Source organism: Dendropsophus ebraccatus, chromosome 15 (genome assembly GCF_027789765.1).
Source record: "Dendropsophus ebraccatus isolate aDenEbr1 chromosome 15, aDenEbr1.pat, whole genome shotgun sequence".
Taxonomy (NCBI): Eukaryota; Metazoa; Chordata; class Amphibia; order Anura; family Hylidae; genus Dendropsophus; species Dendropsophus ebraccatus.
The window spans coordinates 937,452-954,606 of NC_091468.1; the positions used below are offsets into that span (position 1 = coordinate 937,452).

At 58.1% G+C, this 17,155-nt stretch overlaps 1 protein-coding gene across 3 annotated transcripts in view; it reads right to left on the reverse strand.

Moving 5' to 3' along the window:
- The window catches only part of LOC138774461 (cullin-9-like), an 88,934-nt gene that overhangs the window by 31,831 nt on the left and 39,948 nt on the right, over positions 1–17,155 (reverse strand). For all 3 annotated transcript variants that reach the window (XM_069955354.1, XM_069955352.1, XM_069955353.1), the window contains exons 13-17: positions 16,352–16,457; positions 13,312–13,539; positions 5,015–5,105; positions 3,320–3,491; positions 3,138–3,243 (exon numbers count right to left, since the gene is read on the reverse strand). In XM_069955354.1, coding sequence (XP_069811455.1) covers positions 3,138–3,243; positions 3,320–3,491; positions 5,015–5,105; positions 13,312–13,539; positions 16,352–16,457 — 703 coding nt within the window. The remainder of the gene's footprint in view (positions 1–3,137; positions 3,244–3,319; positions 3,492–5,014; positions 5,106–13,311; positions 13,540–16,351; positions 16,458–17,155) is intronic.

Below are 17,155 nucleotides of genomic sequence, written 5' to 3' on the forward strand. Positions count from 1 at the left end.
CAGGAGCTGTGCCCCCCCACCTGCTGACCCAAGGAGCTGTGCCCCCCCACCTGCTGACCCAAGGAGCTGTGCCCCCCCACCTGCTGACCCAAGGAGCTGTGCCCCCCCACCTGCTGACCCCCAGAGCTGTGCCCCCCCACCTGCTGACCCCAGGAGCTGTGCCCCCCCACCAGCTGACCCCCAGAGCTGTGCCCCCCCACCTGCTGACCCCAGGAGCTGTGCCCCCCCACCTGCTGACCCCAGGAGCTGTGCCCCCCCACCTGCTGACCCAGGAGCTGTGCCCCCCCCACCTGCTGACCCCCAGAGCTGTGCCCCCCCACCTGCTGACCCCCACAGCTGTGCCCCCCCCCCTGCTGACCCCAGGAGCTGTGCCCCCCCACCAGCTGACCCCCAGAGCTGTGCCCCCCCACCTGCTAACCCACCGAGCTGTGCCCCCCCACCTGCTGACCCCCAGAGCTGTGCCCCCCCACCTGCTGACCCCCAGAGCTGTGCCCCCCCACCTGCTGACCCCCAGAGCTGTGCCCCCCCACCTGCTGACCCCAGGAGCTGTGCCCCCCCACCTGCTGACCCCCAGAGCTGTGCCCCCCCCCCTGCTGACCCTCAGAGCTGTGCCCCCCCACCTGCTGACCCACCGAGCTGTGCCCCCCCACCTGCTGACCCACCGAGCTGTGCCCCCCCACCTGCTGACCCACCGAGCTGTGCCCCCCCACCTGCTGACCCCCAGAGCTGTGCCCCCCCACCTGCTGACCCCCAGAGCTGTGCCCCCCCACCTGCTGACCCCCAGAGCTGTGCCCCCCCACCTGCTGACCCCCAGAGCTGTGCCCCCCCACCTGCTGACCCTCAGAGCTGTGCCCCCCCACCTGCTGACCCACCGAGCTGTGCCCCCCCACCTGCTGACCCCAGGAGCTGTGCCCCCCCACCTGCTGACCCCAGGAGCTGTGCCCCCCCCACCTGCTGACCCCCAGAGCTGTGCCCCCCCACCTGCTGACCCCCGGAGCTGTGCCCCCCCCACCTACTGACCCCCAGAGCTGTGCCTTCCCCCCCCCACCAGATGACCCCTGGAGCTGTGCCCCCCCACCAGCTGACCCCCACAGCTGTGCCTCCCCCCCCCCCCACCAGCTGACCCCCAGAGCTGTGCCCCCCCACCTGCTGACCCCCAGAGCTGTGCCCCCCCACCTGCTGACCCTCAGAGCTGTGCCCCCCCACCTGCTGACCCCAGGAGCTGTGCCCCCCCACCTGCTGACCCACCGAGCTGTGCCCCCCCACCTGCTGACCCCAGGAGCTGTGCCCCCCCACCTGCTGACCCCAGGAGCTGTGCCCCCCCACCTGCTGACCCCCAGAGCTGTGCCCCCCCACCTGCTGACCCCCGGAGCTGTGCCCCCCCCACCTACTGACCCCCAGAGCTGTGCCTTCCCCCCCCCACCAGATGACCCCTGGAGCTGTGCCCCCCCCCCAGCTGACCCCCACAGCTGTGCCTCCCCCCCCCCCCACCAGCTGACCCCCAGAGCTGTAACCTCCCCACCAGCCGACCCCCAGAGCTGTAATCCCCACCCCCACCAGCTGACCCCCAGAGTTGTGCCCCCCCCCACCAGCTGACCCCCAGAGCTGTAACCCCCTCCCCCCCACCAGCAGAACCCCGGAGCTGTTCCCCCCCACCTGCTGACCCCCAGAGCTGTGCCTCCCCCCTCTAGCTGACCCCAGGCGCTGAGCCTCCCCCTACCAGCTGACCCCCAGAGCTTTGCCCCCCCACCAGCTGACCCCCACAGCTGTGCCCCCCACCTGCTGACCCCAGGAGCTGTGCCCCCCCAGGAGCTGACCCCCACAGCTGTGCCTCCCCCCCACCAGATGACCCCCAGAGATGTGCCCCTCCACCAGCTGACCCCCACAGCTGTGCCTCCCCCCCCACCAGCTGACCCTCAGAGCTGTAACCCCCCCACCAGATGACCCCCAGAGCTGTGCACCTCCCCCCCCCCCACAGCTGACCCCCACCTGCTGACCCCAGAGCTATGCCCCCCCCCACCTGCTGACCCCAGAGCTATGCCCCCCCCACCTGCTGACCCCCAGGGCTGTGCCCCCCCCACCTGCTGACCCCCAGAGCTGTAACCCCCCCACCAGCTGACCCCCAGAGCGGTGCCCCCCCCACCTGCTCACCCCCAGAGCTGTGCCCCCCCACCAGCTGACCCCCATAGCTATGCCGCCCCACCAGCTGACCCCCAGAGCTGTGCCCCCCACCAGCTGACCCCCAGAGTTGTGCCCCCCCCTCACCAGCTGACCCCCAGAGCTGTAACCCCCTCCCCCCCCCCCCCACCAGCAGAACCCCGGAGCTGTTCCCCCCCACCAGCTGACCCCCAGAGCTGTGCCCCCCCCCCAGCTGACCCCCAGAGCTGTAACCCCCTCCCCCCCCACCAGCAGAACCCCGAAGCTGTTCCCCCCCCCACCTGCTGACCTCCCAGAGCTGTGCCTCCCCCCTCTAGCTGACCCCAGGCGCTGAGCCTCCCCCTACCAGCTGACCCCCAGAGCTTTGCCCCCCCACCAGCTGACCCCCAGAGCTGTGCCCCCCCACCTGCTGACCCCAGAGCTATGCTCCCCCACCTGCTGACCCCCAGAGCTATGCCGCCCCACCAGCTGACCCCCACAGCTGTGCCCCCCCACCTGCTGACCCCAGGAGCTGTGCCCCCCACCAGATGACCCCCACAGCTGTGCCTCCCCCCCCACCAGATGACCCCCACAGCTGTGCCTCCCCCCCCACCAGCTGACCCTCAGAGCTGTAACCCCCCCACCAGATGACCCCCAGAGCTGTGCACCTCCCCCCCTACAGCTGACCCCCACCTGCTGCCCCCAGAGCTGTACCCCCATCTGTTGACCCCCAGAGCTGTGCCCCCCCCACCAGCTGACCCCCAGAGATGTGCCCCCCCACCTGCTGACCCCCAGAGCTGTGCCCCCCCACCAGCTGACCCCCAGAGCTGTGCCCCCCCACCAGCTGACCCCCAGAGCTATGCCCCTCCATCAGCTGACCCCCAGAGCTGTGCACCTCCCCCCCCACAGCTGACCCCCACCTGCTGCCCCCAGAGCTGTACCCCCATCTGCTGACCCCCACAGCTGTGCCTCCCCCCCAACTATAATACGCCAGGACTGACCGCATTGAGCTCGGTGCTGATGTTGGACGAGTTCTCTCCCCCCATCACCAGGACCCGGGCCGGCATGTAACTGGAGTCCTCACTGGCCACGGACATCAGCAGCCGCCTGCGGGGGGCGCACATTGTGTAATAAGGTAAGTATGCAGCCCATCCCCCCCCCCTCCTCACCCGCATTCTCTCACCGGATCACCACTCCGCGATGCATGAAGATGTTGATATAATGGGATCCGGTGCTGCCGCTCGACTCCCAGTAAGACTTGGGGTTCCCGTCTGTCAGTTTGTGGGCGCGATGCGGATTGGAGGAGACTTCAATCTTCTCCCAACATTTATCTTCTTTATGTTCATCCTGGAAATCTAAAAGAAGACAGAAGTGAGTGCCCCCTGGAGGTCGAGTTCCTCTAGTGCCAGCCCCCCCCAGTGCCAGCCTCCGCCTCTAGTGCCAGCCCCCCCGAGCGCCAGCCCCCGCCCCCAGTGCCAGCTCTCTCCCCCATGCCAGCCTCCACCTCTAGTGCCAGCCTCCTCCGCAGCGCCAGCCCCCACCCCCAGTGCCAGCTTTCTCCCCAGTGCCAGCTCTCTCGCCCTCAGTGCCAGCCCCCACCCCCAGTGCAAGCCCCCTTCCCCAGTGCCAGCTCTCTACCCCCATGCCAGCCCCCCCAGTGCCAGCCTCCGCCTCTAGTGCCAGCCCCCTCCCCAGTGCCAGCTCTCTCGCCCCCAGCTCTCTCCCCCCATGCCAGCCCCCCAGTGCCAGCCTCTGCCTCTAGTGCCAGCCCCCTTCCCCAGTGCCAACCTTCCGCCTTTAGTTCCAGCCCCCTTCCCCAGTGTCGGCTCCCTTCCCCAGTGTCAGCCCCCGCCACAGTGCCAGCCTCCGCCTCTAGTGCCAGCCCCCGCCCCCAGTGCCAGCTCTCTCCCCAGTGCCAGCCTCCTCCCCAGCGCCAGCCCCCACCCCCAGTGCCAGCTTTCTCCCCCCATGCCAGCCCCCCCAGTGCAAGCCCCCTTCCCCAGTGCCAGCTCTCTCCCCCCATGCCAGCCCCCCCAGTGCCAGCCCCCTCCCCAGTGCCAGCTCTCTCGCCCCCAGTGCCAGCCCCCACCCCCAGCTCTCTCCCCCCATGCCAGCCCCCCAGTGCCAGCCCCCACCCCCAGTGCCAACCTTCCGCCTTTAGTTCCAGCCCCCTTCCCCAGTGTCAGCCCCCTTCCCCAGTGTCAGCCCCCGCCACAGTGCCAGCCTCCGCCTCTAGTGCCAGCCCCCTCCCCAGTGCCAGCCTCCGCCCCCAGTGTCAGCCCCCTTCCCCAGTGCCAGCCTCCGCCCCCAGTGCCAGCCCCCTCCCCAGTGTCAGCCCCCGCCCCCAGTGCCAGCCCCCTCCCCAGTGCCAGCCTCCGCCCCCAGTGTCAGCCCCCTTCCCCAGTGCCAGCCTCCGCCCCCAGTGCCAGCCCCCTCCCCAGTGTCAGCCCCCGCCCCCAGTGCCAGCCTCCGCCCCCAGTGCCAGCCCCCTCCCCAGTGTCAGCCTCCTTCCCCAGTGCCAGCCTCCGCCCCCAGTGCCAGCCCCCTCCCCAGTGCCAGCCTCCACCCCCAGTGTCAGCCCCCTTCCCCAGTGCCAGCCTCCGCCCCCAGTGTCAGCCCCCTTCCCCAGTGCCAGCCTCCGCCTCCAGTGCCAGCCTCCGCCCCCAGTGTCAGCCCCCGCCACAGTGCCAGCTGCTGATGTCACTTATTCTACAAGCTGTCTGCTGGACAGCACCTGGCCTGGCAAATTTCATGAGATTTTTGCGCCCCCTAATTTTTTTGAGCCCAGGGAGGCTGCCCCCACCCGCTGCGGGCACATGCAGAGCACAGGCTGCTGATCTCGGCCACACACACCTGTCCTGTCAGATGTACACCTCACCTTGGCGGAGGGACCTCAGGAACGCAGCGAGGAACGGAACTCTGATCTGCTGCTGGTGGCGTCGCTGATCGTCTATCTGCTCAAGGACCAACTGATGGGGGAAGAGGCGCAGATGAGGAGGATGTGTACATACAGCAGACAATGGGTACCGGGGCCGGGGGGTCAATGAGAGGTATATGGTGGGGGGGCAGGCAGTGTGGGGGTATATGATGGGGGGGGGGTGCAGGCAGTGTGTGGGTATATGGTGGGGGGGCGCAGGAAGTGTGTGGGTATATGATGGGGGGTGCAGGCAGTGTGGGGGTATATGATGGGGGGTGCAGGCAGTGTGGGGGTATATGATGGGGGGGCAGGCAGTGTGTGGGTATATGGTGGGGGGGCGCAGGAAGTGTGTGGGTATATGGTGGGGGGGGGTGCAGGCAGTGTGTGGGTATATGGTGTGGGGGGGGTGCAGGCAGTGTGTGGGTATATGGTGGGGGGGTTGCAGGCAGTGTGGGGGTATATGGTGGGGGGGGGGTGCAGGCAGTGTGTGGGTATATGGGGGGGGGGGGTGCAGGCAGTGTGTGGGTATATGGTGGGGGGGGTGCAGGCAGTGTGTGGGTATATGGTGGGGGGGGTGCAGGCAGTGTGTGGGTATATGATGGGGGGGTGCAGGCAGTGTGTGGGTATATGATGGGGGGGGGGTGCAGGCAGTGTGTGGGTATATGGTGGGGGGGAAGGCAGTGTGGGGGTATATGGTGGGGGGGCAGGCAGTGTGTGGGTATATGATGGGGGGGTGCAGGCAGTGTGTGGGTATATGATGGGGGGGGGTGCAGGCAGTGTGTGGGTATATGATGGGGGGGGGTGCAGGCAGTGTGTGGGTATATGGGGGGGGGGAAGGCAGTGTGGGGGTATATGGTGGGGGGGCAGGCAGTGTGTGGGTATATGATGGGGGGGTGCAGGCAGTGTGTGGGTATATGATGGGGGGGGGGTGCAGGCAGTGTGTGGGTATATGATGGGGGGGGGTGCAGGCAGTGTGTGGGTATATGGTGGGGGGGGGAGGCAGTGTGGGGGTATATGGTGGGGGGGCAGGCAGTGTGGGGGTATATGGTGGGGGGGGGAGGCAGTGTGGGGTGTAGGGATCTTCCCGGGGGATGGTGGGTTTGGACACAGTTCACAGCAGACTTGGACTTGTAAAATAACAGCTTGGCGTTTATTTGCAGCATAAACAGTCCATAACAGAAATGTAGCAACACTGTGCTTTAAGAACAAAACAAAAAGGTCCTGCCCGTCTGGGCGCTAACTAACACAGCAGGTTACCTCTCTGACACTTCAGTCGGCAGTATTGCCGGGTGTGAACAGGCCCCAGCAGCGGCTGTCTTCCCAGCTCTCACCAAACAGCATGCAGGCTGTTCACTCCTGGCTGAGAGCGAGGACCTGTACACTGAGCACACCTTTTGCCTTCTCAGGCTGATTGGGATCAGAGCTCACCTGATCCCAAAACCCACACTGGATCGAGGGGAGGGAATGGCAGATCCCACTACCAAAACCTACCTGCCATTCCATGTAAGTCCAGGCCCGGCAATAATAAATAATAGCTCAGCAGCATAACACTGCTGAGCACAGATCCCTCCTGGACTTACCATCTCACACTATGTATCAACCTGGGTGAGATGTACACCCCCTCGAGCACTTTACCAGTGACATGTCCACATATCCCCCCCCTCTTTTTCAGACCGGAGGGCTGAGCGTATTGTCCCCACAGACAGTGTACCCTTGATAGGGCGTCAGCATTTGCCTGTAATTTCCCCGGCCTGTGTTCCACAGTGAAATTAAAGTTTTGGAGGGATAGAAACCACCTAGTCACCCTCGCATTTCTCTCTTTATTAAGCTTCATCCATGTTAGGGGGGCATGGTCTGTCACTAACTTAAATTTCCTGCCTAGTAAGTAATACCTCAGGGATTCTAGGGCCCATTTCACTGCCAGACATTCTCGCTCCACAATGGCGTAGTTTTTCTCGGCCGGGGATAGCTTCCTACTTAAGTACATCACCGGGTGCTCCTCGCCATTCACGACCTGTGAGAGGACGGCACCTAACCCTGTATTAGAGGCGTCTGTCTGTACTAGAAACTCTCGCCTAAAGTCAGGGGTGACTAGCACAGGCTGTTGGCACAGGGCAGACTTAAGGCTTTGAAAAGCCTCCTCGGCCTCTGGAGTCCATGTCACCATTGCGGACTTTGCACCCTTTGTCAGGTCAGTTAGTGGGGCTGCAACTGAAGCAAAATTTGGCACAAACCTCCGGTAATAGCCCGTAATACCCAGGAAAGCTCTGACCTGTTTCTTTGTGAGGGGTTGAGGCCAATTCTGTATTGCCTCAATTTTATTTAGTTGTGGTTTCACTAACCCCCTCCCAATAATGTAGCCCAAGTATTTGGCCTCCTCTAAGGCTAGTGCACACTTCTCTGCATTGATGGTTAACCCCGCATCACTTATGGCATCTACCACCGCCTGGACCTTACAGAGGTGACTTTCCCAATCAGGGCTAAAAATGACCACATCATCGAGGTAGGCAGCGGAGTAATCACGATGTGGTCGCAGAATCAAGTCCATCAACCTCTGAAAAGTGGCAGGGGCTCCATGTAACCCGAATGGCATCACTACGTATTGGAAGAGCCCATCAGGGGTGGAGAATGCAGTCTTCTCTCTAGCCTCAGGAGTGAGGGGGATCTGCCAGTAGCCCTTAGTGAGATCGAGGGTAGTTATGTACCTGGCATTACCCATCCTTTCGATCAACTCATCTACCCTGGGCATGGGGTAGGCATCAAACTTGGAGATCTCATTTAACTTTCTAAAATCATTACAGAACCTCCAAGTTCCATTGGGCTTTGGGATTAACACAATCGGGCTGGACCACTCGCTCTGAGACACCTCAATGACTCCTAGATCAAGCATACGTTTTACCTCGGATGATACCGCCTCCCTCCGTGCTTCTGGTATCCTATAGGGCTTAAGGTTTACCCTGCTTCTAGGCTCAGTTTCCACATGATGACTAATGAGATGCGTACGCCCTGGGAGGTCAGAAAACTTGTCTTTATTTTTCTGCAGGAATTCCTTGGCTTCCTGCTTCTGGGATACTGACAGGGTGTCACCAATCCTGACCGGAGGGATTGGTGGTGACCGATGACCAACAGGATTTGTCGCCACCAAGGATTCCCTGTCTTTCCAGGGCTTGATCAGGTTTATGTGATAAACTTGGAAAGGCTTCCTTCTACCTGGTTGGTGCACCTTGTAGTTGACCTCACTGATCTTCTCTACAATTTCATAGGGACCCTGCCACTTTGCTAAGAATTTGCTTTCTACCGTGGGAACAAGAATGAGTACCCGGTCACCTGGGCTAAATGTCCTGATTCTTGCAGAACGATTGTAAATTCTGCTTTGGCCCTCTTGCGCCCTCTGGAGGTGTTCCCTTACTAGGGGCATTACAGTGGCTATACGGTCCTGCATTTGTGCTACATGCTCTATAACACTCTTGTATGGGGTGGACTCACTTTCCCATGTCTCTTTCGCTATATCCAACAAACCCCTAGGGTGACGACCATAGACTAATTCGAAGGGAGAGAACCCTGTGGACGCTTGGGGCACTTCCCTAATAGAAAACATCAGGTAAGGTAGTAAGTGATCCCAATCACGACCATCCTTTTCCACCACTTTTTTTAACATATGTTTCAGGGTTTTATTAAACCTCTCCACTAACCCGTCTGTCTGTGGGTGATATACAGAGGTACGAAGGTGGGAGATTCTAAACAGTTTGCATAGCTCTTTCATCACCTTTGACACAAATGGTGTACCTTGGTCGGTCAAGATTTCTTTGGGGATCCCCACCCTGGAAAACATATAAAACAATTCCTGTGCAATTGTTTTAGATGCAGTGTTTCTTAGGGGTACAGCCTCAGGATAGCGGGTCGCATAGTCCAACACAACTAGAATGTACTGGTGACCCCTAGCTGACTTTACAATGGGACCCACCAAGTCCATTGCGATCCGGTCAAAAGGTACCTCTATGATGGGGAGTGGGACCAAAGGACTGCGAAAATGGGACACTGGAGCGCTAAGCTGACATGTGGGGCACGACTCACAGTATGTTTTTATGTCAGCATAAATCGCAGGCCAATAAAACCTCTGGAGGACTCTCTCCTGCGTTTTATCTGTCCCCAAGTGGCCCCCAAGGACATGATTATGTGCCATGTTGAGTACCTGACGCCGGTACGACTTAGGCACCAGAAGCTGTTCCACCACCTCGTCACTAATCTTAGTGACTCTATATAAGAGATCATTAGTCACAGAGAAATGTGGAAATCTTTTCTCAGCTTCTGGTTCCTGAGGTCCCATTCATAACAGTGACCTGCTCTCTCGCATTTCTGAGAGTGGGGTCCTGTAATTGTGCAGTACCAAAATTATCCCTAGACACCTCTAAGTCTGGAACATTCTGCGCAGTGGGAGGAGCCTCTTCCTCACCTGCCAGGACCTGCAAAGGAAAAGCATCATTTTCATCCTGTACATTTTTATCATTTACCGTGGGTAATGCCATAGACTTAGGGGTCTCCTCACTCCTTTCAGGGGATTGTTGTTTTCCCCATAGAGCCCAGAACAAAGGAAAATCACGCCCCAATATCACATTATGCATAAGGTTTTTAACCACACCCACTTCATATTGTACCGTGCCTAGTTCAGTCCCGACATTAGCCAGTACTATAGGGTAAACCTTTGTATCACCATGTATGCACACCACGCTCATATGTCTTTTTGGCACAAAGTCCCCAGTCACCAGGCTGGCATGCACCAGGGTGACAAGGCTTCCTGAGTCCAGCAACGCCTTAACAGGAAAGTCATTTACAGTAATGTTGCAGACTTGTGGTTCAGTCTCTAGTCCAGTGACTGCAACAAAAGACGGCTCCGCAAATAGCGACTGACGCCGGCTAGCGTCACACTCCATGGGCTCAGTGGTAAGAGGGCAATGGGCAGACATATGTCCCGTCTCATGGCATCTCCAGCACTGGATAGGGCCTGGTCTCCTTGGCAGGGAGTCCTTTTTAGGGCCACTTAGCCACCGGGGACCACCACCAGTCTTTTGCCCCTGAGACACCTCCTGAGCGCTCTTCCCTCTATCAGCACCCCTCCACACTCCCCCAATAGATGGAAGTCTCTTACCAGCTGACGGCACAGGTCTGGCACTCCGGGGAGGTGACGGTGCTGCAGGAACATCACGGAGGTAGTCCTCGGTCGCCTGGAACCTCTCCACAAGGCTGACAAGTTCGTCGGCACTCTTAGGGTCGCCTTGTCCCACCAAGCGTTGCAGATCAGCAGGAAGTGCGCGGAGGTAGCGATCCATCACGACCCTCTCTAGGATCTGGGCAGGAGTAGAGGTGTCTGGCTCCGACCACTTTCTTGCCAAATGAATCAGGTCGTACATCTGGGACCTCGCTGACTTGTCCAGACTGTAGCTCCAGTTACGGACCCTCCGGGCACGGACAGCAGCCGTAACTCCTAGTCGGGCGAGTATCTCTGCTCTTAGCCGAGGATAGTCCTTGACCTCTTGCTCACTGAGGTCATAGTAGGCCTTTTGAGGTTCGCCTGTTAAATAGGGAGCAATGACCTCTGCCCACTCAGTGGAGGGTAACTTTTCTCGCTCAGCCATACGCTCAAAAACCGTTAAATAGGCCTCAACATCGTCATCAGCAGTCATCTTTTGCAGCGCACGCTGCACAGCTCTTCTTACAGACAAAGTCTCTGGCGCGGCTGCTGCCACCAGCTGGGGATTAGCACCTGCAGACGCCTCTTGCTTTGCTATCAGGTGCTCAATAAATCTCTGTTGTTGAGCCATCGCTTGTTCATGGCGCAGATTGGCGTCTGTCAGAGCCTGTTGTTGCTGCCGATTAGCCTGTTGTTGTGCGGCCAATGCTTGCTCATGGCGTAGGTTAGCGTCTGTCAGAGCCTGTTGTTGCTGCATATTAGCCTGTTGCTGTTGCAGACTCACTTGCATTAACTGCTTCATCATCTCCTCCATGTTGCTTGTCTGTGTTTGGAGTGAAGCCGCAGCCTTCACCCAGGACATAAGCAGCTGTAGCCAAGTTGATGCACACCGTTGCCCCTAGCAACTGTTTTGCCCGCTCCGCAGCACCAATTGTAGGGATCTTCCCGGGGGATGGTGGGTTTGGACACAGTTCACAGCAGACTTGGACTTGTAAAATAACAGCTTGGCGTTTATTTGCAGCATAAACCGTCCATAACAGAAATGTAGCAACACTGTGCTTTAAGAACAAAACAAAAAGGTCTTGCCCGTCTGGGCGCTAACTAACAACGCAGGTTACCTCTCTGGCACTTCAGTCGGCAGTATTGCGGGGTGTGAACAGGCCCCAGCAGCGGCTGCCTTCCCAGCTCTCACCAAACAGCATGCAGGCTGATCACTCCTGGCTGAGAGAGAGACCTGTACACTGAGCCCACCTTTTGCCTTCTCAGGCTGATTGGGATCAGAGCTCACCTGATCCCAAAACCCACACTGGATCGAGGGGGAGGGAATGGCAGATCCCACTACCAAAACCTACCTGCCATTCCATGTAAGTCCAGGCCCGGCAATAATAAATAATAGCTCAGCAGCATAACACTGCTGAGCACAGATGCCTCCTGGACTTACCATCTCACGCTATGTATCAACCTGGGTGAGATGTACACCCCCTCGAGCACTTTACCAGTGACCTGTCCACAGGGGGTATATGGTGGGGGGGGAGGCAGTGTGGGGGTATATGGTGGGGGGGCAGGCAGTGTGGGGGTATATGGTGGGGGGGGGAGGCAGTGTGGGGTGTAGGGATCTTCCCGGGGGATGGTGGGTTTGGACACAGTTCACAGCAGACTTGGACTTGTAAAATAACAGCTTGGCGTTTATTTGCAGCATAAACCGTCCATAACAGAAATGTAGCAACACTGTGCTTTAAGAACAAAACAAAAAGGTCTTGCCCGTCTGGGCGCTAACTAACACAGCAGGTTACCTCTCTGACACTTCAGTGGTCAGTATTGCGGGGTGTGAATAGGCCCCAGCAGCGGCTGTCTTCCCAGCTCTCACCAAACAGCATGCAGGCTGATCACTCCTGGCTGAGAGCGAGGACCTGTACACTGAGCACAGCTTTTGCCTTCTCAGGCTGATTGGGATCAGAGCTCACCTGATCCCAAAACCCACACTGGATCGAGGGGGAGGGAATGGCAAGTCCCACTACCAAAACCTACCTGCCATTCCATGTAAGTCCAGGCCCGGCAATAATAAATAATAGCTCAGCAGCATAACACTGCTGAGCACAGATGCCTCCTGGACTTACCATCTCACGCTATGTATCAACCTGGGTGAGATGTACACCCCCTCGAGCACTTTACCAGTGACCTGTCCACAGGGGGTATATGGTGGGGGGGGGAGGCAGTGTGGGGGTATATGGTGGGGGGGCAGGCAGTGTGTGGGTATATGGTGGGGGGCAGGCAGTGTGGGGGTATATGGTGGGGGGCAGGCAGTGTGTGGGTATATGGGGGGGGGCAGGCAGTGTGGGGGTATATGGTGGGGGGGGCAGGCAGTGTGGGGGTATATGGTGGGGGGGCAGGCAGTGTGGAGGTATATGGTGGGGGCGCAGGCAGTGTGTGGGGGTATATGGTGGGGGTGCAGGCAGTGTGGGGGTATATTGTGGGGGCGCAGACAGTGTGGGGGTATATGGTGGGGGTGCAGGCAGTGTGGGGGTATATGGTGGGGGGCGCAGACAGTGTGGGGGTATATGGTGAGGGGCGCAGGCAGTGTGGGGGTATATGGTGGGGGGCGCAGGCAGTGTGGGGGTATATGGTGGGGGCGCAGGCAGTGTGGGGGTATATGGTGGGGGGGGCGCAGGCAGTGTGGAGGTATATGGTGGGGGGCGCAGGCAGTGTGTGGGTATATGGTGGGGGGGTGCAGACAGTGTGGGGGTATATGGTGGGGGGGGCGCAGGCAGTGTGGAGGTATATGGTGGGGGGCGCAGGCAGTGTGTGGGTATATGGTGGGGGGGTGCAGACAGTGTGGGGGTATATGGTGGGGGGCGCAGGCAGTGTGTGGGTATATGGTGGGGGGGCCAAGGCAGTGTGGGGTATATGGGGGGGGGGGGCGCAGGCAGTGTGGGGGTATATGGTGGGGGGGGGGCGGGAGTATATGGTGGGGGGGGGGGGCGCAGGCAGTGTGGGGGTATATGGTGGGGGGGCACAGGCAGTGTGGGGGTATGTGGGGAGGGAGGGTTGGGTCAGTGGTTGGTCTCCTCACCTGGAAGCAGGACATTAGGACGCTCCTGGATATTGCCCTGTACACCATGGCGGGCTCCTCACAGCCACTCAGTAGGTCTCGTAGATGTGCTGCCCCCTGGAGGTCAGCGCCGTGCCTCTCCATCACCTTCTTCAGGGCAGTTCCAGTGTCCAGACAGCACATGAGCACAGCGCAATCCTTACTGAGTGACGCCAAACTGTGCAGGAAGAGCGCCACCTCCTGGATAAGCTGCAGAACAGCATCGGGAACAGGGGAGGTTAAAGCGGTGGCCAGAATGTGTGACAACAGCGGGAGGGTGAACTCCCCATAAACAATAACTCAGGAGGAGGGGAGTCAGAAATCTGAATGTACCGCCATAATGAGACCCTTCACACCATTATACATCCTTACCTGGCTGTTATAGGGCGGCTGGTGATGGGTCTGTAGAGCTATCGGTTGGTCGATGATGGGTCTGTAGAGCTCTTATAGGGCGGCTGGTGATGGGTCTGTAGAGCTCTTATTGGGTAGCTGGTGATGGGTCTGTAGAGCTATCGGTTGGTCGGTGATAGGTCTGTAGAGCTCTTATAGGGCAGCTTGTGATGGGTCTGTAGAGCTTTTATCGGTTGGCCAGTGATGGGTCTGTAGAGCTCGTATCGGTTGGCCAGTGATGGGTCGGTAGAGTTCTTATAGGGCGACCAGTGATGGGTCTGTAGAGCTCGTATCGGTTGGCCAGTGATGGGTCTGTAGAGCTCTTATAGGGTGGCTGGTGATGGGTCTGTAAAGCTCTTATAGGGTGGCCAGTGATGGGTCTGTAGAGCTCTTATCGGGTGGTCGGTGATGGGTCTGTAGAGCTCTTATAGGGCGGCTGGTGATGGGTCTGTAGAGCTCTAATAGGGTGGCCAGTGATGGGTCTGTAGAGCTCTTATCGGTTGGCCAGTGATGGGTCTGTGGAGCTCTTATCGGGTGGTCGTAATGGGTCTGTAGAGCTCTTATCGGGTGGTCGATGATGGGTCTGTAGAGCTCTTATAGGGTGGCCGGTGATGGGTCTGTAGAGCTCTTATCGGTTGGTCGTAATGGGTCTGTAGAGCTCTTAACGGTTGGCCAGTGATGGGTCTGTAGAACTCTTTTAGGGCAGCTTGTGATGGGTCTGTAGAACTCTTATAGGGTGGCCAGTGATGGGTATGTAGAACTCTTATAGGGTGGCCAGTGATGGGTCTGTAGAGCTCTTATCGGGTGGTCGATGATGGGTCTGTAGAACTCTTATAGGGCAGCTTGTGATGGGTCTGTAGAACTCTTATAGGGCAGCTTGTGATGGGTCTGTAGAGCTCTTATCGGTTGGCCAGTGATGGGTCTGTAGAGCTCGTATCGGTTGGCCAGTGATGGGTCTGTAGAACTCTTATCGGGTGGTCGATGATGGGTCTGTAGAGCTCTTATAGGGTGGCCGGTGATGGGTCTGTAGAGCTCTTATCGGTTGGTCGTAATGGGTTTGTAGAGCTCTTATCGGTTGGCCATTGATGGGTCTGTAGAACTCTTTTAGGGCAGCTTGTGATGGGTCTGTAGAACTCTTATAGGGTGGCCAGTGATGGGTATGTAAAACTCTTATAGGGTGGCCAGTGATGGGTCTGTAGAGCTCTTATTGGGTGGTCGATGATGGGTCTGTAGAACTCTTATAGGGCAGCTTGTGATGGGTCTGTAGAGCTCTTATCGGTTGGCCAGTGATGGGTCTGTAGAGCTCGTATCGGTTGGCCAGTGATGGGTTTGTAGAACTCTTATGGCGTGGCCGGTGATGGGTCTGTAGAGCTCGTATCGGTTGGCCAGTGATGGGTCTGTAGAGCTCTTATAGGGTGGTCGATGATGGGTCTGTAGAACTCTTATAGGGCAGCTTGTGATGGGTCTGTAGAGCTCTTATCGGTTGGCCAGTGATGGGTCTGTAGAACTCTTATGGGGTGGCCAGTGATGGGTCTGTAGAGCTCTTATCGGGTGGTCGATGATGGGTCTGTAGAACTCTTATAGGGCAGCTTGTGATGGGTCTGTAGAGCTCTTATCGGTTGGCCAGTGATGGGTCTGTAGAGCTTGTATCGGTTGGCCAGTGATGGGTCTGTAGAACTCTTATGGGGTGGCCACTGATGGGTCTGTAGAGCTCTTATGGGGTGGCCGGTGATGGGTCTGTAGAGCTCTTATGTGGTGCCGGTGATGGGTCTGTAGAGCTCTTATCGGGTGGCCGGTGATGGGTCTGTAGAGCTCTTATAGGGTGGCCGGTGATGGGTCTGTAGAGCTCTTATCGGGTGGCCGGTGACTGATTTACCTTCATCTGTCATTGGGATTTCTTCCGGAATTGTGGGTGATGACTCTATCTGGTCAGCTGAGTGAGGAGCAGCACTGCCATCCTCTTCTGCTCTGAACCAACATTAGTTGACATCACTGGTTTGCCATTTTGTTGTACTGGTGTGTGCTCGGTCCTCTTATCGGTCTCCAAGTTGAGGATTTGGGTACAGTGTATTCCGAAGATGAGAGATTTATTTTCTCTTTGTTTGCTTTGGCCGTTTGTATTTTTGGAGATCATACAGTGGTCTGACAGACGGTAACTAGGTCTGTGGAGAAGTCTTGGCCATCCTCTGGTGGTTCTTGATGTGCCGGACTTCCGGATTGGTTGGTTCAGGCTTTTATGTACTTTCTGATCTGGGCTACAATATCTCTACCTGTGGGATCCAAATATTATGCGACGTGGGGAGGAGGGGAGTCACATGATTCTGTGACCCTCACATGGCCTTCTGGTTGGCAGCTAGTGAACATGGTTGTTACTGGTCGTCATTTATATGTATATGTTATAATAAACATGGAGGTCTGTGTCACCCACTATCTAGGTTTACAAGGGTTTTGTGACATCATGGCTGCGCCACATTATATTGTAAATATTTCAGAAGCCCCGCCCCCTCAAATCCCAACTTTTCAACCCAGCATGAGGGCTTTTTATAAGATGTGCAGTCACCCTGTGCCACTTTTACGCCCTCAGCTGGGTGTTTGTAGAGCAAGTTGCTCCCTTTTATCCCATCATCCTCACCTCCTTATCGCGGCAGTGCGTGGTCAGGTTTTTCACACTTGGTCGGATGCTCTGGTGCCAGGGAAGCGGCTCCTCTGGGTGTAAATAAAGAGTCTGGCGCAGGATCCTGGGAACGACGGCAGAAGTGAGAAGCCCTGCATAATACAGACCACACCCACATAGAGCCCCGCATTCTACAGACCACACTCACATAGATCCCCGCATTACACAGAAACCACGCCTACACAGAGCCCTGCATTCTACAGACCACACCCACATAGAGCCCCGCATTCTACAGACCACACTCACATAGAGCCCCGCATTCTACAGACCACACTCACACAGATCCCCGCATTACACAGAAACCACGCCTACACAGAGCCCTGCATTCTACAGGCCACACCCACATAGAGCCCCGCATTCTACAGACCACACCCACATAGAGCCCCGCATTCTACAGACCACACCCACATAGAGCCCCGGCATTCTACAGAGACCACGCCAACACAAAGCCCTGCATTCTACAGACCACACCCACATAGAGCCCCGGCATTCTACAGAGACCACGCCAACACAAAGCCCTGCATTCTACAGACCACACCCACATAGAGCGCTGCATTGTAGAGAACACACCCACATAGAGCCCCACATTCTACAGGCCACACCCACATAGAGCCCCGCATTCTACAGACCACACCCACATAGAGCCCTGCATTATACAGACCACACCCACATAGAACCCCACATTGTACAGACCACACCCACATAGAGCCCCGCATTCTACAGACCACACCCACATAGAGCCCTGCATTATACAGACCACAC